Raw genomic sequence first — 18,662 nt, 5'->3', positions numbered from 1 at the left:
ACCTTGATTCTAAGTTCTTCAGCCTAATAGGGTTTCCTGTGGGAATAGAATTTACGTGTCCCTCCATAAGAAAGCCAGCTCCTTTGCCCATCCTTAGTCTCTGAGCGGCAAAGGCCTAGCACATGGTCACTCTGACTCATACAGTTCTGTTCAGGCCAAGGCTGGTCTTGCCACATTTGTAAGATTAGATTCTTTCTCTTTCTCACTGCGGAACAGGTGGACCCAGACATTTCTCTGGAGCCACATGAGCGATTTCTCTCTGGAGAGACACATCTCTTTAGTCTGCCAAGGAATGAAGATCCAAACAATCACATAGATCACTTCAAATGGTGCCAAATACATTCCACCAAATGCTACTGGCAGTAATTACAGCATGTCATTGGGAGACGTGGTTTCCTTCCAGCCCCAGACTTTCATCTTATCCTGAGTGCCATGAAACCCAGAAAGGAACTGCATCACTCGCTCCCCAGAGATAGAAGGTCTTCACAACCTGTGGCAGTGCCTCTTGACCCGTGAAATGCCTGGGACCAGGGATTAATATAGAATAGACTATACTGTCCTTCCTGCTCACCACGTGTATCAATCACCACGTGCCTTCAAACATTAGGCAAAGTGATAAATAAAGACCTCCATTTTGTACAAATAAGTCGGAGGGCCCTTTGCTGGGAAAGGGCACACTCTGTTGTGGCTTAGGGAAAGGAACACTCTTTAGGAAGAATGGAAAGTCTTGAGAGCCAAAGATGAATTTGCTCTTCAGGAGGTAACAACATGCCAAAGTCTACCAGGATTTTTAGATTCGACCGCAAGACTGCCTTTAATGCAAACTGGACTAGGAACTCTCACCAAGGGACAGAGAAAGACTAGGGACAAAGCAGCTCGGAAAACGAAGTTTTTTTTTTTTTTTTTTTTTTTGGATGAAGGACTAATAATAAGAAGAGGTGGGAAGCTGCAAAATGGCAAAGAAAGGCAGAGCCACCTAGGAGGGGTGAGACGGGAGGAGGGAGTCTGGAGGGAGGGGAAAGAGCAGAGAGCAGAGCACGGACGTCAGGAACAAAAGCCCCGGCAGTGGAGTCTGGCAAGGCAAGGAGGGAGCATGGGGTGTTTTTGAATAATTATTAAAATGAGCATGTGTCTGCGCCATCCTGTGGGTGTGGCGCAGAGCGGAGTGTAAACTCTAGCGGGGCCGAAGCAAACATTGGCTTAACGGCAGCAGCTGCCAGCCTGTGCCTAGGAGTGTGGCGACTAGCGCGGTGGCAAGCAGACCAGCACCATGGCCTCATCTCAGGGGAAAAACGAGCTGAAATTCGCCGACTGGATGGCAACTCTGCCTGAGAGCATCCACAGCATCCCCCTCACCAATTTAGCCATCCCAGGTAGGTGCTCACTGACCCTGCCTCGCCCTGCTTCATTTTACACCCAGTGCTAACTTCGCCTGTGTCTGCGGGAAGGATGCTCATCCAGGGGGTGGGTCCCTGGGTTTTCCAAATCTTGGAAGACCCTGGCACGGGGTGTCAAGGTGACTGCTTCCCCTGGGCTTCAGAAGCAGACTGTGTCCGGAGGGCTGGGAAAGAGGAGAAGGTGGTTCCAGGATCGCTCCCTGAGACCTCTTTCTACGGTTTTCCTTGAAGATTCTGGAGGGGGGCTGGGGAGTAGACAGGTCAGGTTCCTTAGTCTGTGGCTCCGTGGTGCGCTTGCTATGGGAGGGAGCTGGCTATCTTAAGAGTTCGGCTCCAGAACATCACTGAGACCATCGCTGGCACGGACTTGGGAAAATTTGATAGCTTTACTGTTAGAATCTACTGGAATCATTAATATTCGTCCCCTGTCTCCTTTAAAGAGACAAAGAGCTTTCTGAAGAGTGATGAAAGTTCAGGATCTGTGGTGGCAGCAGGATCACTGTCCTTGACAAGGAGCTGAATGGGGCAAGAAGCTGAAAGCAAGCCTTTCTTCATTGGCTTGGACTGGGAGAGAGTCAGTATGGTCAAAGAGCTGCTTAAGGCAGAGCTCCTGGGTCGAGAAAGCAGACCCTTGCACATTTGTGGCTCTAGACAGAAGCCAGGCAGTGAGACCCGTGTGAGGCATAGTTTAGAGATGGGAATAATGAACAGATGGCCCTGGAAAAGGTGACCTAGCAGGTAGTCTGGAGGAAAGCAAGCAGGGTATAGAAAAACATATCAAGATGTGTTTGTATGGTGTGCATGGCTTGGACCAGAGCACTGGCCAGGTTTCCGGGTCAGAGCACATAATAGTCCCTAACTCAGGTATCTAAGAGAGAAGACTGTTTCTGGGCAGTTTGTGAGTGCAGCAGCTGGAGAAATGCTTACATTTCTCTAGCAATTTGGCTGAAGGTGTGCACACCCATTCTTACCAGACTAGGCTGGAGGGCAAATTACTCGTAGATAATCAACCCCTGCCCGGAGTAGAGCTGAGTTTTTTAAGTTCAACCTTCTGGTCTACTTCTTCTGATCTGCTCTATCTACGCCTGCCCCTGCCCGCCAACCCCTTCACCCCACCCCAGGGGAGAAAACATGATGGAGTTTAGAGGAAGAAAGTGAAGTGAGACTTAAGAAATAGGAAGAAACGGAAGAAATAAAACAGGTTTCTGGGGGAAAAAACCCCAGGGTCCAATCAACAAGCATTGGAATTAACCAGTGACAACTCAATTGTAGTGGATGTTTAGTGACAAGGACAGGCACAGGTTGTTGAAATCTCTGTCCTCAGAAAAAGGTTGTCTCTGCTTTTGCCCTTTCTCAACAGATGACTTTCTGGGACCTAGATATCTCTCTGCCAGAGCACAACCCAGTTTCCTTGTGTACAGATTTTATACCCATGAGTCTGGGCATTGCTCTTTTGAAAGAGTAGAAAGCACAGAACTTTGCTAGTGAAACTCCACTCTCCCTTCCACAGGCAACCTCTTCCTCCTTTAGTTTTTATTTGATTTCTTGTTTTCATGTGGTTGACCAGCTTCCTGAACTGAGCTGGTAGCAAGTGCAAGGACTGAGGTGCTAGCTCTCTGTGAAGGTAACCTCTAGAGATTCAAGGGGGTTAAATGCCTGCGGTAGCCACCCAGCTCCGAGGGATGGCGTGATGCCACCGCGTTTAAAGCTTACCATAATGTCTGTAACACTTCACTGTCTCAAAGCCAACTTATGTATGCTAGGCCACATCCTTCCCCAACTCTGGAAAGCAGGCAGTGCTAGAATTCCCATTTCTATTTCATAGACTAAAACCAAGCAACATGGCCCCTCAGAACAAAACAAAGTTAAGACCCAGAAACCCAGTGCAAGCAAATGACCTAAAATCAGTTTAGTGATCTGATCCCTAAAAGAGATTTTATGGAATATTTCCTAGGAATTCAGGGGCTTTGAGATTTATGTGAGCATAACTCAGAAGCAACAAGTTCTTACCAAAGTATGGAGTGAGATATCTGTAGACATAGGGTAATTTTCCTTCTCTCTTTCATGGGACTAAGTAAAACACTGAGGTCAGAGGCTTCGATTTTCTGATGGTCTTCTGGGAGCGACATAAACATGATGTATTTGGATGATATGGACTTTCCTTGTATTTCCAAAAATGTCCTATAAAGCTTTGTAATTTTATCCCAATACTTCCAAGAAACACACACACAAACACACACACACACACACTCACACACACACTCACACAAAGACACACACACAATCAAAAGTCACACAGACACATACACATACACGTAGATATACACAGACAAACACAAGCACACAAAGGCAGACACATATGCATACATACAGACATGACATACAGACACACAGATACACACACACACACACACACACACACACTCACCAAATATATGTTCCGGAATACCCATATGGTTTTGAAAAATAGGTTTAGCAAAATCCTTTTCTATAAAACTAGGATTAAAGTATCCAAGGATCTAAAGGGGTCTGCAACCCTAAAGGTGGAACAACAATATGTACTAACCAGTACCCCCCCCCCCCCAGAGCTCGTGTCTCTAGCTGCATATGTAGCAGAAGATGGCCTAGTCCGCCATCATTGGAAAGAGAGGCCCATCGGTCTTGCAAACTTTATATGCCTCAGTACAGGGGAACGCCAGGGCCAAGAAGTGGGAGTGGGGGGGGGGGAGTGGGGAAGGGAGGGTATGGGGGACTTTTGGGATAGCATTGGAAATGTAAATGAAGAAAATACCTAATAAAAATAAACAAACAAACAAATAAATAAATAAATAAATAAGAGAAAATTACAGTCAGAAAAAAACACTAGGATTAAAACAAGTCTGGTACCTTTCTTCATTATTCAACACAAAATTTTTTGGAGGAAAAAGAAGACATTCAAATTTTGATAGAGCAGACTAATTGGAGACTATTAAACTCTAATGGAATAATTGCCTTAAAATCATGCTAATAGCTTCCTGGCTGCTACGTGTTTACTTGGCCAGTTGCTCTAGCTTGAATTAAGCAATTATCTCCACCATTTAAAACCACGTCTGTTGCACAACGCAAGTGTTTCTGAGGAGGGGAACTGCTGCTGCTCAGCCATCCTTAAAGCTTCAGGTTTTCTTAGAGGAAGCAGATAGAGGGTGAATAGTCAGCTAATTATGAGGCCACCTACTCAGGGCAGCTGCCTCATGATACCTAAACCTGCAGCTAAGAGCAGTCTGTGTGTGTGTGTGTGTGTGTGTGTGTGCTTTATAGAATCTATCATTCAATGGCAAAATGCTAACAGAAGACACAAGTGTTCAAATTTCAGTCTTATTCGTCATTTCTTTTCTCTCCAATGAAGCCAAACACATGGCATTTGGAGTATGGATGATGCTGGCTTTTGCCACAAGCAGGTCAGAGAGGATAAAGCAAAAAAAAAAAAAAAAAAAAGGGAAACAGGAAGACAAAGTATAAAATTCAGGTGAAGGTGGATCTGAGGAATATTTGTTACCTTTAATGCAGAGTTCTAGTGTTATTCACACGGTTTCTAGAGCCATTAAAGAGAGATTTAATATGGCTGTGTATAATGTGCTGGTAATCAGAGTCCAAAGTACAGACATACTGAGGACTTGACTTACGGGAGGGATCTGCTGTCCACTGTCTGATATGCAATGAAAATCACTTACTCAGAGCCAAACTGACCACCAATAATGAAGGAATGACCAAAATATTGTAGGGCTGGAGTGGCAGAAAGAATGTGTGTGCATTCTTGGACAGGGGTCAGTTAATTATGTTTAAAGGGAAGAATGGTTAATAAACCAGTGATTATATGGGTAAATTTTATTGCCTTTAGAAAATACCAATGCTAACACAAAAGAACAGTTTTGTGGGAACTAAGCCCTTGTACAACTCTGATTTCTTGTCTACTTTAATTTGCTTTCATGTTCTTGCTTCGTTGGTTTGTGTGTGTGTGTGTGTGTGTGTGTGTGTGTGTGTGTTGTTATGTACCAAAGCTGGCACTTCATGTGTGTGGGCAAGTACCTCTTGGGATTCTTATTCAATTTTAACTTTCTGTCTCATGGTAATTCCTTCATGTTGCCAACATTCTTAGAGTTAACTTACCTCTTCTTTCTCTTTAATTTTTTAGATTTTTATTTTATTTTTAATCATGTGCATGTGTTTTTTCTGCGGGTATGTATGTGCATGTGACTACAGGTGCCTTTGGATACCAGACGTGATGAGCTCCCTCAGAGCTGGAGTTACAGGCAGGTTTGAGCCTCCTGACATAGGCGATGGGAACTGAACTTGTGCCTTCTGCAAGAGCAGTACACAAGCTGAACCTTAGAGCCCTCTCTGCAGCCCCCTCTCCTCTTTGCAATTTTCTATTTCTCCTTTAATTGAAATGGAACAACAATTGAAATGGAATGGTAGATTGTGATCAGGTGCAGAATCTACTTGAACATGTTTCTAAAAATAAGTGTATGTTTGGTCAGAATGACCATATGAAATAAATATTCTACCAATCAAAGCACTACACATACACATGTCTGATTATAATGTGTTCTATCAATGGTCTTCTAGGACCTTGTTCTTCAAGGTTGTCCAGTCAAGACGATTAGCATCACCATACATAGATTCATGGTAGAAATATAGCATCTATAGTCCACTTTTTAAATTTAATTGATCATATTTTCCAACTTAACCAGATATCCAGCTGATTCATACACACATTTGCAGTCTAAGTAACACTTTAGTACACTGCTACAGGAGAGCTTCTTCGTGTGAGTGGCAGAGCCCAATTAAATATACATCTCTCCAGTAGGCTTTTTGCTGAACTATCCATAAGGGTTCAAGTTTTCAATCAAGCTTAAAACCAGAACTCCATATTTGATTCAAGGCTAATTGCTCAGGCTGGGAACATTTCTGATAACTGACATTATAGTTCATCATGAACCTTAAGCAATAAATGTTACTTAATTGCTATTTAAGTGTTCAGATTAGGCCACCATGATAAATGTAAAACCTCTCCCTTCATTTCTTTAAGCCCTGCTGCTCACAGATACTGGCTATCAACAGCACTTAAGAAAAGTCCATCTGGTGATGCGGGTGGATACTAGTGCCAGATTAAGGAAAGAAACATCCCTACACTGGTTCTGCATCAATTTGTGCTCATTCCTTGTTGTGCACAGGAACATAGTCTTATGCAATATTTATAAGGTGAAGGTTTATTTACTTTATCTATGATGTAGAATTTTCAATGTTTTCTGGAGTAAAAATGACCTTATATTTTTAAACATAAAATTTATTTAATGGTCATCATCAGGAAACTATAAAAACATGGGTAAACAGTAAAAGGGTTCATGATATAAAGAAATAGTCAATCTTGCTTATATTTTAGTTATTTACTTAAAGCATAGATAGTTTCCACGATATACAAACATATATGAATGTGTGTATAATTCATTTGTTTGAATATCAGTTATTTAATGATAAAAAGGTTCTAAAATAGGTATCATATATAAGCATCACACACACACAGACACACACACACACCAAATGCCAAAGTCAATACCGCAATGCTTAAATGTTGAGGGTCAGGCACTATCAGTATGAAAAAGTCACACTTTCACAACCTTATTTTCAAGGAATATTTGCAAGGAAATACAAATAAATGGATACATACTGATACAAAGAGCATGCTCTAAGTACCACTAGCTCCAAACTAAAATCAGAGACTGGATAACCCACTCCCATTCATCCTAAATGGACTTCTGATTAGTTGTAAACATCCTGAGATTGATTCTAAATATGCTCCACAGGAATCACAAGTTTGGCCACACTACAGTCTAGGTTTTTCCACTTTCCTGTTTTGGTGAGTATTTAGGGAGTGGAAATTTTTGCTGCTTTGATATGCTGCATTTTATCTTTAGAGGCTCAAATTTGAGAATATTAGGATCAAAGGTTCTGAGAGCTGAGTTCCTCACAGTGGAAGCTGCTGATGCTGGCATGGACTCTGCATCACTGCTGATGCCACATGGACCAGCATTGCCCAAACCTCTATACCCCTTCATCTGTACTGATTACCATTTGGTCCTGCGACTCAGCCTCCAGGGTAGAGGGATATCAGAGGAGAACGCGTAGGGTAGAACTATCTTCTTTTCTTTAGACTTTTTGTTAGCTCAGTCTCTCAAGGTGTGTATATATATATAGGCACATTGCGTGTGTATACAGAATGTGTGGGTACTACTTTGTTTTTCAACAAAAGCTATTTGATTTTCTATAGGGATACCTCTGGATGGTGCTGTGTTCATCCTTACCTACAGGCCTGGGGTTGAAATAAAAGTACAATCTGAATTTTTCTTGCCAATTAGTCTTAAAGGAACCAAATAATCTGAGCAGTCTGAAATAAGTCTTAACATTCTAGTTGTATTGAAATGATTAATGTGCTCTGGTCCTTCTAGAAAAGAAGGACATTCATCACACATTCACACTCACACACACACACACACACACACACGCACACGCACACTCACACTCTTTAATTATTGTTACTTAAGGGAGGAGACTATTTCCTGAGAGAAATTTACCTGCTACTTACCAAAAACTTTCCACTATGTTGGACATGAAACAAATTCCTGGATGTGTTTATGCAGGATTTAATATGTTAAAAAATATACCATGTCATCTTATCCTTTCTGGTCTGTGTAGAGCTGTGATTAGTCTCAGAAGGCCTATGACAAGAGAAGCACAAAAACACATGCTCCAGAAGAAAGAGGAAATAGTATTAAACCCAACACATTTCAGATGGAATTCTACTGCCAATAGCTTCCTATGGCACCATATGCTTTTATTATGCTCTGTTAAGAGAGGAAGATGGGTCAGGCAGAGGGGCAGGGGGAGGTGGTTAAACATTCCCAAGAAACTTCCAGGATTAGTCACCCCTGGAGCTCAGGTATTGAAACAGATGGCCAGTGGATTTTGTTTCATGTGCTCATGCATGTCCTTGTATCTCATTATAAATTCTAGGAGTGGACGAACGTATAATATCCTATATAAAATGCTAGCGCTTAGTATGCTTTATACAGAGGCATTCTTCCTGTGAATGAACTTTTAGGAAGCAATTACGTTTGCCCTTGGTCAAGATAGTGATAATTCAGTTGCTCAATTCAATAAAAGAGTTCGTATTTTGAGAAGGAGAAGGAGATATGATGACTAGCTGTCTACTCAGCTTTCCTGGAGGCTTCCACGTTATGCCTCCTGGTGAAGAAGAACATGTGTGTGATTTAGTCCTGGTGACCTAAGGGGACCTTACCTCAACGCATGGCTCAAGCCATACCTCTGTGTTGCCATATAGAGTGAGAAAATGCCTCAGAGTAAAGTAAACACACTCCTTCCATGACCTAGCCCAGACCTTTCCCAATAAAAAGTATTCCAGGTGATGTCAAGGTTCTGTTTGATGAATGGTGCTTGAGTCCTTTCTCCTCTGTGTCACCTGGAGGCATGGATGAGAAGGTGCAGAACTGGTGGCTCAGCCTCTGGTGAGATGCTCAGCAGGTGAGAATGCAGCTGCAAGCTCTTTCATTAATTCTCAGGGAGCACGCCCTTTATACCCTCCATTGGTCCCAAGCAAATGTATCCTCAAAGTGGCAGCTCCTGATTGGCTGTCATTATCTGCATTACCAATCTCTAGACTCTCAGGTAGGCTTCAGTTTAGCCCTCTTGTGGACATTGCCTCTGCAGGGGCATTTATGCGGAAGCAGCCCACTGCCTTATCAGTGAGGCCTGCTTTTCCTCTTACAGATGGGAAAACTAATAAAATTTTTTTTTTAAAAATCCGGTTGAAGAACTGCTGGTGTCATAGGGCTCATGCAGAGTGACAGGGCCAGTTCTGTTCTCAGGGATGATCCAAGTTACAGAAGTTGAGGACCTTGTTAATTGAGGCATGGCATAGGACTGTTGGGAACTGAATTTAGTCACTATCAGTGACACTGAACAATCACTTCCTGTCATTCCTTTAATATACATACTGGATGATCAGGTTACAGGTCAGTGGGTCCATTGCCATGGCAATGTTAGATTTCCTCCTGTTTAAGGGTTCAAAGTCAAGGTTATGTTTCTTTTGTTAGTCTAGTGTATTTAATACATTCTCAGGCTAGTGTTTCTGATATAGTTTTAATATGTCCCATCTGCTCATAGTTTCCCAGCAAGCTATAATAAGTTTCTAATCAGTGCATTTTTACTTTTGATGGTAAATTATTTACCTGCCTGTGCCTCATAGATGGTACTGGACAGGAAGTGATGTCCATGACACAGAGTCATCCTTCCTTTGCACTTTAACCCAAAATGGAGTCAAATGCTACTTTTAAAATGGAGTCACCCAGGATTTAAAAAAAAACTGCCAAAAATTGCTGCTTTATACAGTGTGAAGTAACCAGGGGCAGGCAGGATGCAGTTTTATCCTTCCAGTCACTCAGCATTATGTTAATAATATACCATACACCATACTTGCCTCTCTGTCTACAAAACAACTTTATGGTATTCATAGATATAACCTCTCTGTTGTTAGGTTCTTTTCTTCTTGTTCCTGTTCTCATCCTTCTCTTCCTCCTCTTCTTCTCCTTCATCTCCTCCTCCTCCTCTTTCTTCTTCTATCCTATATTAATCTCACTGTCTCTTACTGCCACAATAAAATTGTTCCTAATACAGTTGTCCTTAACCTATGTCTTTCCTTTTCTGATTGTTCCGTCTCCATGATCTCATTTGACCCCAAACAGCAGTTGATACGGACCATGACACTCCTTGTCTTGAGACAATGTTTAGGTTTGTAATTTGCCTTATTTTTTTTAATTGACCTTAGAGTACTTTATCACAAGACTTACTTTCATCAATTGAACAGAATTTTCCATTTTCCCCCCTATCACCTTAGCAAAAACATCATTCTATTATCTGCTTTTAGTGATACATGCATCCTATAAGTGGAATCAGGTCATGTTTGTCTTTGTGTGGCTGGTCAGTTTTACTGAATATCATGTCCTCAAAACTCATCAATTTCACAAACACAGGTCAGCTTTTCCTTATTCTTGAGAGTTCAATAGATAGAGCACTTGGATCTGTGTGCCACTTTTCCTTATGCATTTATTGACTGACAGGACTTTAGATTGTAAACAGTCCTCCAGAAAACACATATATGTATATCTGGTTTCTAGATTCTGACTTCAGTTATTTTATAGAAACTACCCAAGGGTGAATCTTCTGTGTCATCCAGTGGCTTTTAAGAAAATTTCCTCTTATATATTTTATTTTTCTTAGAAAAATGTATGTTCTAGCTCCATGGCTGACTTTTTTTAATTGGCTGCATCAGACTATTAAAAGTATTTTAGTAATTTTGCCATTTATCTGTAGGAGTTATCACATATTTTAGAAAGTAACTACTTATCAGACATTATGTGTATGAGTGTTTTTCTAACCCATAAGTTGCCTCACTTCTCTTCTGACCATCTCTTTTGTCACATTGAAACTTCTGTATGGTCCCCTTGAACTATTTTTACTTATTATTTGATCATTTCATACACTATATGTTATCCCCCAACTCTTATTATCCCAGATCTTTCCCCACCTTTCTACCCAGCTTCATGTTCTTTTCCTCTCAAAATGAAAGCGAAATACAAAAGAAAAGAAAAGGCCCCTAAAATATGAAGTTTGACTTGTGTTGGTCATGAACTTTGCTACTGCTGAGAGTAAACCCTGCCCTGGCATGCGGATGACATACCCAATGTCACTTCATTGAAGAAAGCAGATTTTCCTTCTCCCAGCAGTTGTAAATAGCTTTTTGGCATAAGGGTGAGACTTTGTGTCCACCTCCCTTCCTTCATGCTGGCATCTTTGTCTGCCTGGAGCTTGAGTAGGTCTTGTAATGCTGTCCCAGTCTCTGGGTTCATATGTGCACCTTCCCTGTTGTGCATGGAAAATGCTGTTTCCTTAACAATCATCTGCCTCATCTGGATCTTACAGTCGTTTGCTCTCTTTCTACATGATCCAAGAGCCTTGAGGGGAGCACAGTAATAAACACTCCCCATTCACAGTCAGGCACTCTAAAATCTCTCCCTCCTGGCTCATTTCTCAATAGTTGGTCTCTGTCTTCATCACCATCTACAAGAAGCAAGGAGAAGCTTCTCTGGTGAGGGTATTTGTCATTGGGAGTTGTTTTATTGCTGTGTTCAGTCAGTAGAATAGCAGTAGTAGGCTTTTGCATGAAACCTAAGGCCAGATATGTCATTAGCTAAGTTGAGCATTTTTTATTTCAGAGGGTTGTTTTTGTTTTATCTATCTGTCTATCTATCTATCTATCTATCTATCTATCTATCTATCTATCTATCTATCTATCTATCTATCTATTGGTTTAGTGTCCAAAGATTTATCACTGATCCCAATTTCATAAATTTCCACCAAAAATTCCCACTAGTTTTCTTTTAACTTTTATAGTATTAGTACTTACAGTAAATCTTTTGACCATTTTGAGTTCATTTTTGTGTTCAGAGTAAAACAAAGCTCTAATTTTGTTTTTCTGCACGTGGACATGTGGCTTTCCTAATGCAGTTTGTTGAAGATGTTGTCATTTCCTCTTATTACAGCTGTACTCAGATTCTGTATTTTTCATACCTTCATCTTGGCAGATGATGCATGACAATTTTTATCGAACCTTTTTATCTTTGTTGCTGTGCACATTTTCATAGTGATTTCTTAAAATCATTTCTATTTTTGTGGCTTTACTTGTTATGTCCTCTTTTTTTTTTCACTTCGAATTGAGTTTTTATATTTATTCTCGGCTGAAAAAATGTTTGGCAATTTTGTTCTTCCTAAGGAAAAAAAACCACAAAACCAATTTTGTTGACTTTTCCTATTCTCTGTTTTCACTATTTATCATATCATTTCAAGTTCTAACTTGTTCTTTTTTTTCAAGTTTCCTGTGATTTTAATTTTCTTCCTTAATATAGGTGTTTTAGGCATTGTAGTGTAGTTCAAATACATTGTTTTAAAATGCACTTTTGACCTATACAGCTCATTCAATTTGGATGTGGACTATGAAAATCACATACAAAATGAGCATTTTTAGTCAGGGAGTCTGAAATCAGAAACACTACAAAAATATTTGAACCTTTTTGGATGTCAACATGATGTTCAAAAAGCGGTAATATTTTAGATTTCAGATTACTGATATTTGGCCAGTAAAGTCTGTGCAAATATTTCCAAAAAGATTCAAAACTATTCAGTTGGTATACTCTTAGTTTCAAATATTTTAGATAGGAGCTATTTAATCTGTACTGTTAATATGTGTCATATATTATTTATTTATTTATTATTAATTATTTAACCCAGACTGGACCTGTCCTTATCCCCTCACGTGGCCCTTTTCTGTGTACTTTATTTGCTGATAGCAATGCTCTCGCATGCTTAGCACTCAGTCTTAGGATGATAGATAGGAACTTAACTTCAATCATATATAAAATTATGTTTTAATTTTTTTCACTCCACACAGTATGGTGTTTCGTATTACATCTTCTTTTATTTTGTATCTACAATGTTTTTGATAGCTATAATTCTTATATTTTTCTTTTTAACTTTCATTATTACTAATATTCCATTATTATAATCATCTGTGTTTTTCTGTATTTGCCCCTGAGCTACATACTTGCATAGTTAATGCTTCTGTGTGGGTTTTTCATGATTTTTGAAGAGTACCACTTAGGATTTCTTGTAAGGTGATGTTCTCAAAACTGGGTTCTAGAGGTTTGTTTCAGTTCCTGATGTGACTATGTTCTGGTTTCCTCACATTCTTTGTGCCTTAAAGATGTCATTATTTCTGAAAGTGTTCTCATCATCTTTAGAGACTGGCTTCATGTAAGGAAGAATGCTCTCTGCTCAGGTCATGGAGCTCAGATCTCTCCAGGTTTGTGTATTTGCATCTTCTCTGGGCATTTACCCATGGATCTCTAATAAGAACACTAGCTGGAATGTTTACCTAGAAGTTGTAATCTCTTATGTTCTCTCTGATTCCACAAAATCTGATGTAGGATCATGCCCTTGCAAGCTTGCTTGCTCTGTCTGTCTGTCTATACATATATTATTTCTTTTTAAAAATGTTTTTATTAGATATTTTCTTCATTTACATTTCCAATGCTATCCCAAAAGTCCCCTATACTCTCCCCTGCCCTGCTCCCCTACCAACTCACTCCCACTTCTTGGCCCTGGCGTTCCCCTGTACTGGGGCATATAAAGTTTGCAACACCAAGGGGCCTCTCTTCCCAATGATGGCCGACTAGGCCATCTTCTGCTATATATGCAGCTAGAGACACTGACTGATTGATGGACCCCCGGGTGGAGCAGTCTCTGGATGGTCCACCTTTTCGTCTTAGCTCCAAACTTTGTCTCTGTAACTCCTTCCATGGGTATTTTATTCCCTATTCTAGGGAGGAATGAGGTACCCATGTGTTGGTCTTCCTTCTTCTTGATTTTCTTGTGTTATGGAAATTGTATCTTGGGTATTCCAGCAGATTGGGAAAGAATTTTTTACCAATCCTAAATCTGATAGGGGACTAATATCCAATATATACAAAGAGCTCAAGAAGCTGAACTCCAGAAATTCAAATAACCCCATTAAAAATGGGGTACAGAGCTAAACAAAGAATTCTCAACTGAGGAATACCAAAGGGCAGAGAAGCACTTGAAAAAATGTTCAACATCCTTAATCATCAGGGAAATGCAAGTCAAAACAACCCTGAGATTGCACCTCACACCAGTCAGATTGGCTAGGATCAAAAATTCAGATGACAGCAGATACTGGCAAGGATGTGGAGAACGAGGAATACTCCTCTATTGCTGGTGGATTGCAAGCTTGTACAACCAGTCTGGAAATCAGTCTGGTGGTTCCTCAGAAAACTGGACGTAGTTCTACCGGCAGATCCAGCAATACCTCTCCTGGGCATATACCCAGATGTTCCAACCAGTAAGAAGGACACATGCTCCACTATGTTCATAGCACCCCTATTTATAATAGTCAGAAGTTGGAAAGAACCCAGATGCCCCTCAACAGAGGAATGGATACAGAAAATGTGGTACATTTACACAATGGAGTACTACTCAGCTATTAAAAACAATGAATTTATGAAATTCTTAGGCAAATGGAAATATCTGGAGGATATCATCCTGAGTGAGGTATCCCAATCATAAAAAATTCACTTGATATGCACTCACAGATATTATTTCTTAAGTCTCAGAGGAATTTAGACATTGAGAATTTGTTAGGTTGGTAGCTTCCAAATGCACATGAGATAAGGATTAATAGTAACTAGATTTTTATTTTTAGTGGACAATCAAAAGGTTGAAACATTAGATATATTTTATTTTCTTTCTGCAAAGGCACTGAAAATGTTCTGTGTTCTGTAAAGATAAGGTGCGGCTAGAGTCTTGGGACTATGATATCAGTGTTATGTCGGGTGCCTAAGTCTTAAGGTTCTAAATCCACATTATCCATACATGTGCCCATCTCTTTTCAGAAATACAAAGCATTAGGCTTTTGGAGTTTTAAGTTAAAACATTTCAAAGATAAAGCTTAAAAGAATTAAGATTTTCCACAAATGAAAATTAAGAAGAAAACCTTCATCAATGTGATTCTTACTTAGAAAAGGCATCTCTTGTAGCAGAAGCATCTATGGAGAACCTGGATGCCTATCTTTCAACTCTGAGTCTCTACAAGATTTGAGGGAGTTCCTCTGAGGCCTTTCCTTGCCTCTCACATACACTCTAGTTTACAGCACATTGCTTAATTTCTTCGAACATCAACATTTTTTTAAAATCAAAATTGAGGTTAGAAGCAATTTTCCTAAGATTATTATTTGAATGATCTTGAATAAGTAGTGCTGGAATAGTTAGCATAGTGCTTGTCACCTAATAAGTGGCTGAGTTATGTGTGGAATAAGGCAACCTAGTAAACCCTTGATAGACTGGATACATCAAATTCACCCACCACTGTGTATAACCTACTCTCTGTCATACTCCACTATATTAAAGTCTTTGAAATTCTCATGAGGTCTCACTAGTACTTAACTACCTAGCCTCACTTAACATTTTCTTAGCAGGCAGAGATGAACTGAAAATTAAATACAGCAGAAGCAAATTTTAGTCCAGGGCCTGAATGTTATTTTCATAGCTATTCAATTAAGAACAATATTTTAGCATGTTAGAAGGAGTTTGTTGTTCTCTGTGCCAATGTAATTATTGAGACTGATCTCCCATGATAAGAGTTATACAGACACCAAGCTGCAATATTCCCTTGCCCATTCACAGGTTACCTTAGGCTGTTTTTGAATTGAATATGCTGGATAATACTCTTAATGCACATACCTTGAGCAATGTTCTTGAGGGAGAATGCTAACTTCTTGAAAGAAAGTTTAAAATTACACAAATAATGTTTCTCCCCCAAGTCAAATTCATATCACAAACTTTATGCCAATAAAACCATGAAGAAATACTTAAATATTTTAGTGATAGGGAATAAAGTTTGACAATATTTGCTTATTACATGCTGATAAAATAAAAGGTGAAGGAAAAGACACTTAGAAATATAAGAGCAAACATTTTGCAAAGAATTGTTCAAAAAAGAATGCATGTGGCTTATGCAGTCAGTCACATAAACATGGACCACTTATTTTAATCTTATCTATTCAAAAAATGTGCATGTATGTGTTTGTGTGCATTGGCTCTTATTTTAAACAGCATAAAAGTATTAAGAATTTATAAGTCTACCAGAATTAGTATGAAAATTATACACATAGGGTCATCTCCAACTCTCCTCATGTGTATATTACAAGAAGCACTATTTTGGGGAGAGGACATGGCTAACAGTCTTTTGACACTCATGGGCTTCTGGTTTTCTTCGTGTTAGATGATGATATCAATAATTGTTTTCTTTAAAAGAGAGATCCTATACTAATGCACTTGGAGAATATATATTATACATTTAAATGTATAATATTTAATGTCAAATTCAATCAAATAATTTTGTGTATGCTTTAATATAGCAGTTTTGTACAGGGTGGTAAATGTCTATTCAAAATTTATATAATAATTTTTAATAAAAAGGGCTGGAGAGTTAGCTCATATATCCGTGTGCTCAGTACAATCATGAAGACCTGCATTTGGGTCCCATCATTCATGTAAAAGTAGGGTACAGTTTTAAATATCTGTAACTCCAGCTGTGGGGTTAGGGAGACACTCATATCTTATTGGCCAGTCAGCCTAAGCAAATCAATAAACCCCAGGCTCAGTGAGAGACTCTGTTTTTAAAAAAATAAGGAAAATAATGATCGAGGAAGACATGCAACATCAATCTATGACATCTAGCTGCACAAACACCTGTGCATACACCTATATAAACACATAATTTCACACACACACAAATATAAATGTGTACACCGTACTATTAATATGTAAGGGAAAATAATGCAAGTTTGCACATTTAAAATATATCATTCAAATCAGCAATCATTTTTCATGACTTACATACAAGTTTGTGTATAAACATAGTCCTTTATTTTAATAATAATGGGAAAGTACATACAATCTAAAGTTCTCCATTTCAATCCACCTATATGTGTAGCTCAATACTATTCTATTCATTCACATTGTTAAGCACCATGCCATCCCTATACAGAACCTTTTCCAAGACTTTTGCAAGACTGAAACGCTGCCTATCTTAACCAACCCACTGAAATCTACTTTAAAACTAATTTAACAACATAGTTCATAAACGCTCAGCAAGTGTTTTACTTATGGACCAGCAATCTTTTAAGTAATTTAGAGGCAAAAAGCTCAAAAATGCCCATGTTTTGACTGCCTGAGAGAACCAGAACTTGAATGCAGGTCAGCTGGCACCCTCTGTAGCGATTTTTATAGCTTTTTGCATGGGTAAAGCACCACTAACCCATTGTCTCTTTGACATGATTTAAGTGGCAGCTTGTTTAACACCATGGTGAACTACTTCAATCTTTGAAGTGGCTTCATAGGCATTGTCTCCTTATCCTAAGTTTTGAGATTTGTGGGATTTTCTCTGAGATTCCGTCAAGGTCACTCTCATTTCGATCATTCATGCTTTATATTATATACTTAGAAACAGACCCATCCATTAAATGACCTCTGAGAACATTATGCTAAGTGACATCACTAATCATGAGAGTATGCACTCTGTATGCATCCATGTGTACAAGACGCATGGGACAGTTAAGTTTGTTGAAACATAAAAATGCTTGTGAGAGTCTGGAAGGTGGGCAGCATAGGGAGTTGTTTAATGGGTAAAGTTTTGCATATCATTTGTAATAATGTGAGTATGTTTGACATTTTCAGTATTTTCACATTTAAATAATTATGATTGATTTATGCCTTTAAACATATTTAAAAACAAAAAAGAAGAAAAGACCAAAAAAAAAAAAATGAAAGGACAACAGGACAGACCCTGCCTGTTTAGATTAAGTAATCTTTGAAATAACTAGGTAAAGTGTGTCCTGTAGGATTTTGTTTGTATCATTTTTTCCAGTGTTCATAATTCTTTCAGAATCTAGCACAAGAAAGGCTTTAACTTTGCTTCCAGCTATAAGGATAAGAACCTTACTTTGTCATCTTAGTTCACTCATAGTCTCACTGATCACAGCCAAATCGCATTACCTCCTCAGGTGAGTTTCTTCACTGTGATATCAGACTAATAGACTCTGTCATCTTCAGGGCTCTGCTGGGAAGGGCTGCGGGGAAATCTAAAGGAAAACTTTCAAACACTTCTTGAATCATGATCCTGATTTTGAAACCTTCTGAGGACTCACACTGCATAGACTTCTGTAGGCAATATCTCTTTGTGGACAGAGATGGTATAATACGTAATATCACTTGGATTTAGGGTTCATTCATACTTAACTTACACATTAATAATATCTATCAGCTAAAATAAAAGATAAAAGCTGAAAACAAAAATGAACAAGATAGATTAGGCATTTCTTTTCTACTGACAAAAACAAGACAGTAAAAAAAAAAAATCTATGGGAAGAAAGACACACTGGAAGAACAAACCAGAGACATTACATTCATTTTAATAGAAATAGATGAATTATTTATGTAAAGAAAAACAGTGTTTTAGAGAGCTGCTTCTCATTTGTATATTGAAATTTAGAACATGGTTATAATATTTGGGAGCTACTA

At 39.1% G+C, this 18,662-nt stretch overlaps 1 protein-coding gene across 1 annotated transcript in view; it reads left to right on the top strand.

Moving 5' to 3' along the window:
- Nucleotides 1-1,057: 1,057 nt before the first annotated feature.
- The window catches only part of Plcxd3 (phosphatidylinositol specific phospholipase C X domain containing 3), a 202,260-nt gene continuing 184,655 nt past the window's right edge, over nt 1,058-18,662 (top strand). Inside the window, exon 1 of the mRNA XM_021183670.3 lies at nt 1,058-1,373. Coding sequence (XP_021039329.1) covers nt 1,271-1,373 — 103 coding nt within the window. The 5' untranslated portion in view covers nt 1,058-1,270. The remainder of the gene's footprint in view (nt 1,374-18,662) is intronic.

The sequence above is a fragment of the Mus caroli genome, unplaced genomic scaffold, assembly GCF_978045245.1.
Source record: "Mus caroli unplaced genomic scaffold, Mus_caroli_1 scaffold_16, whole genome shotgun sequence".
Classification (NCBI taxonomy): Eukaryota; Metazoa; Chordata; class Mammalia; order Rodentia; family Muridae; genus Mus; species Mus caroli.
This window is presented reverse-complemented; position numbering and strand designations above follow the sequence as displayed.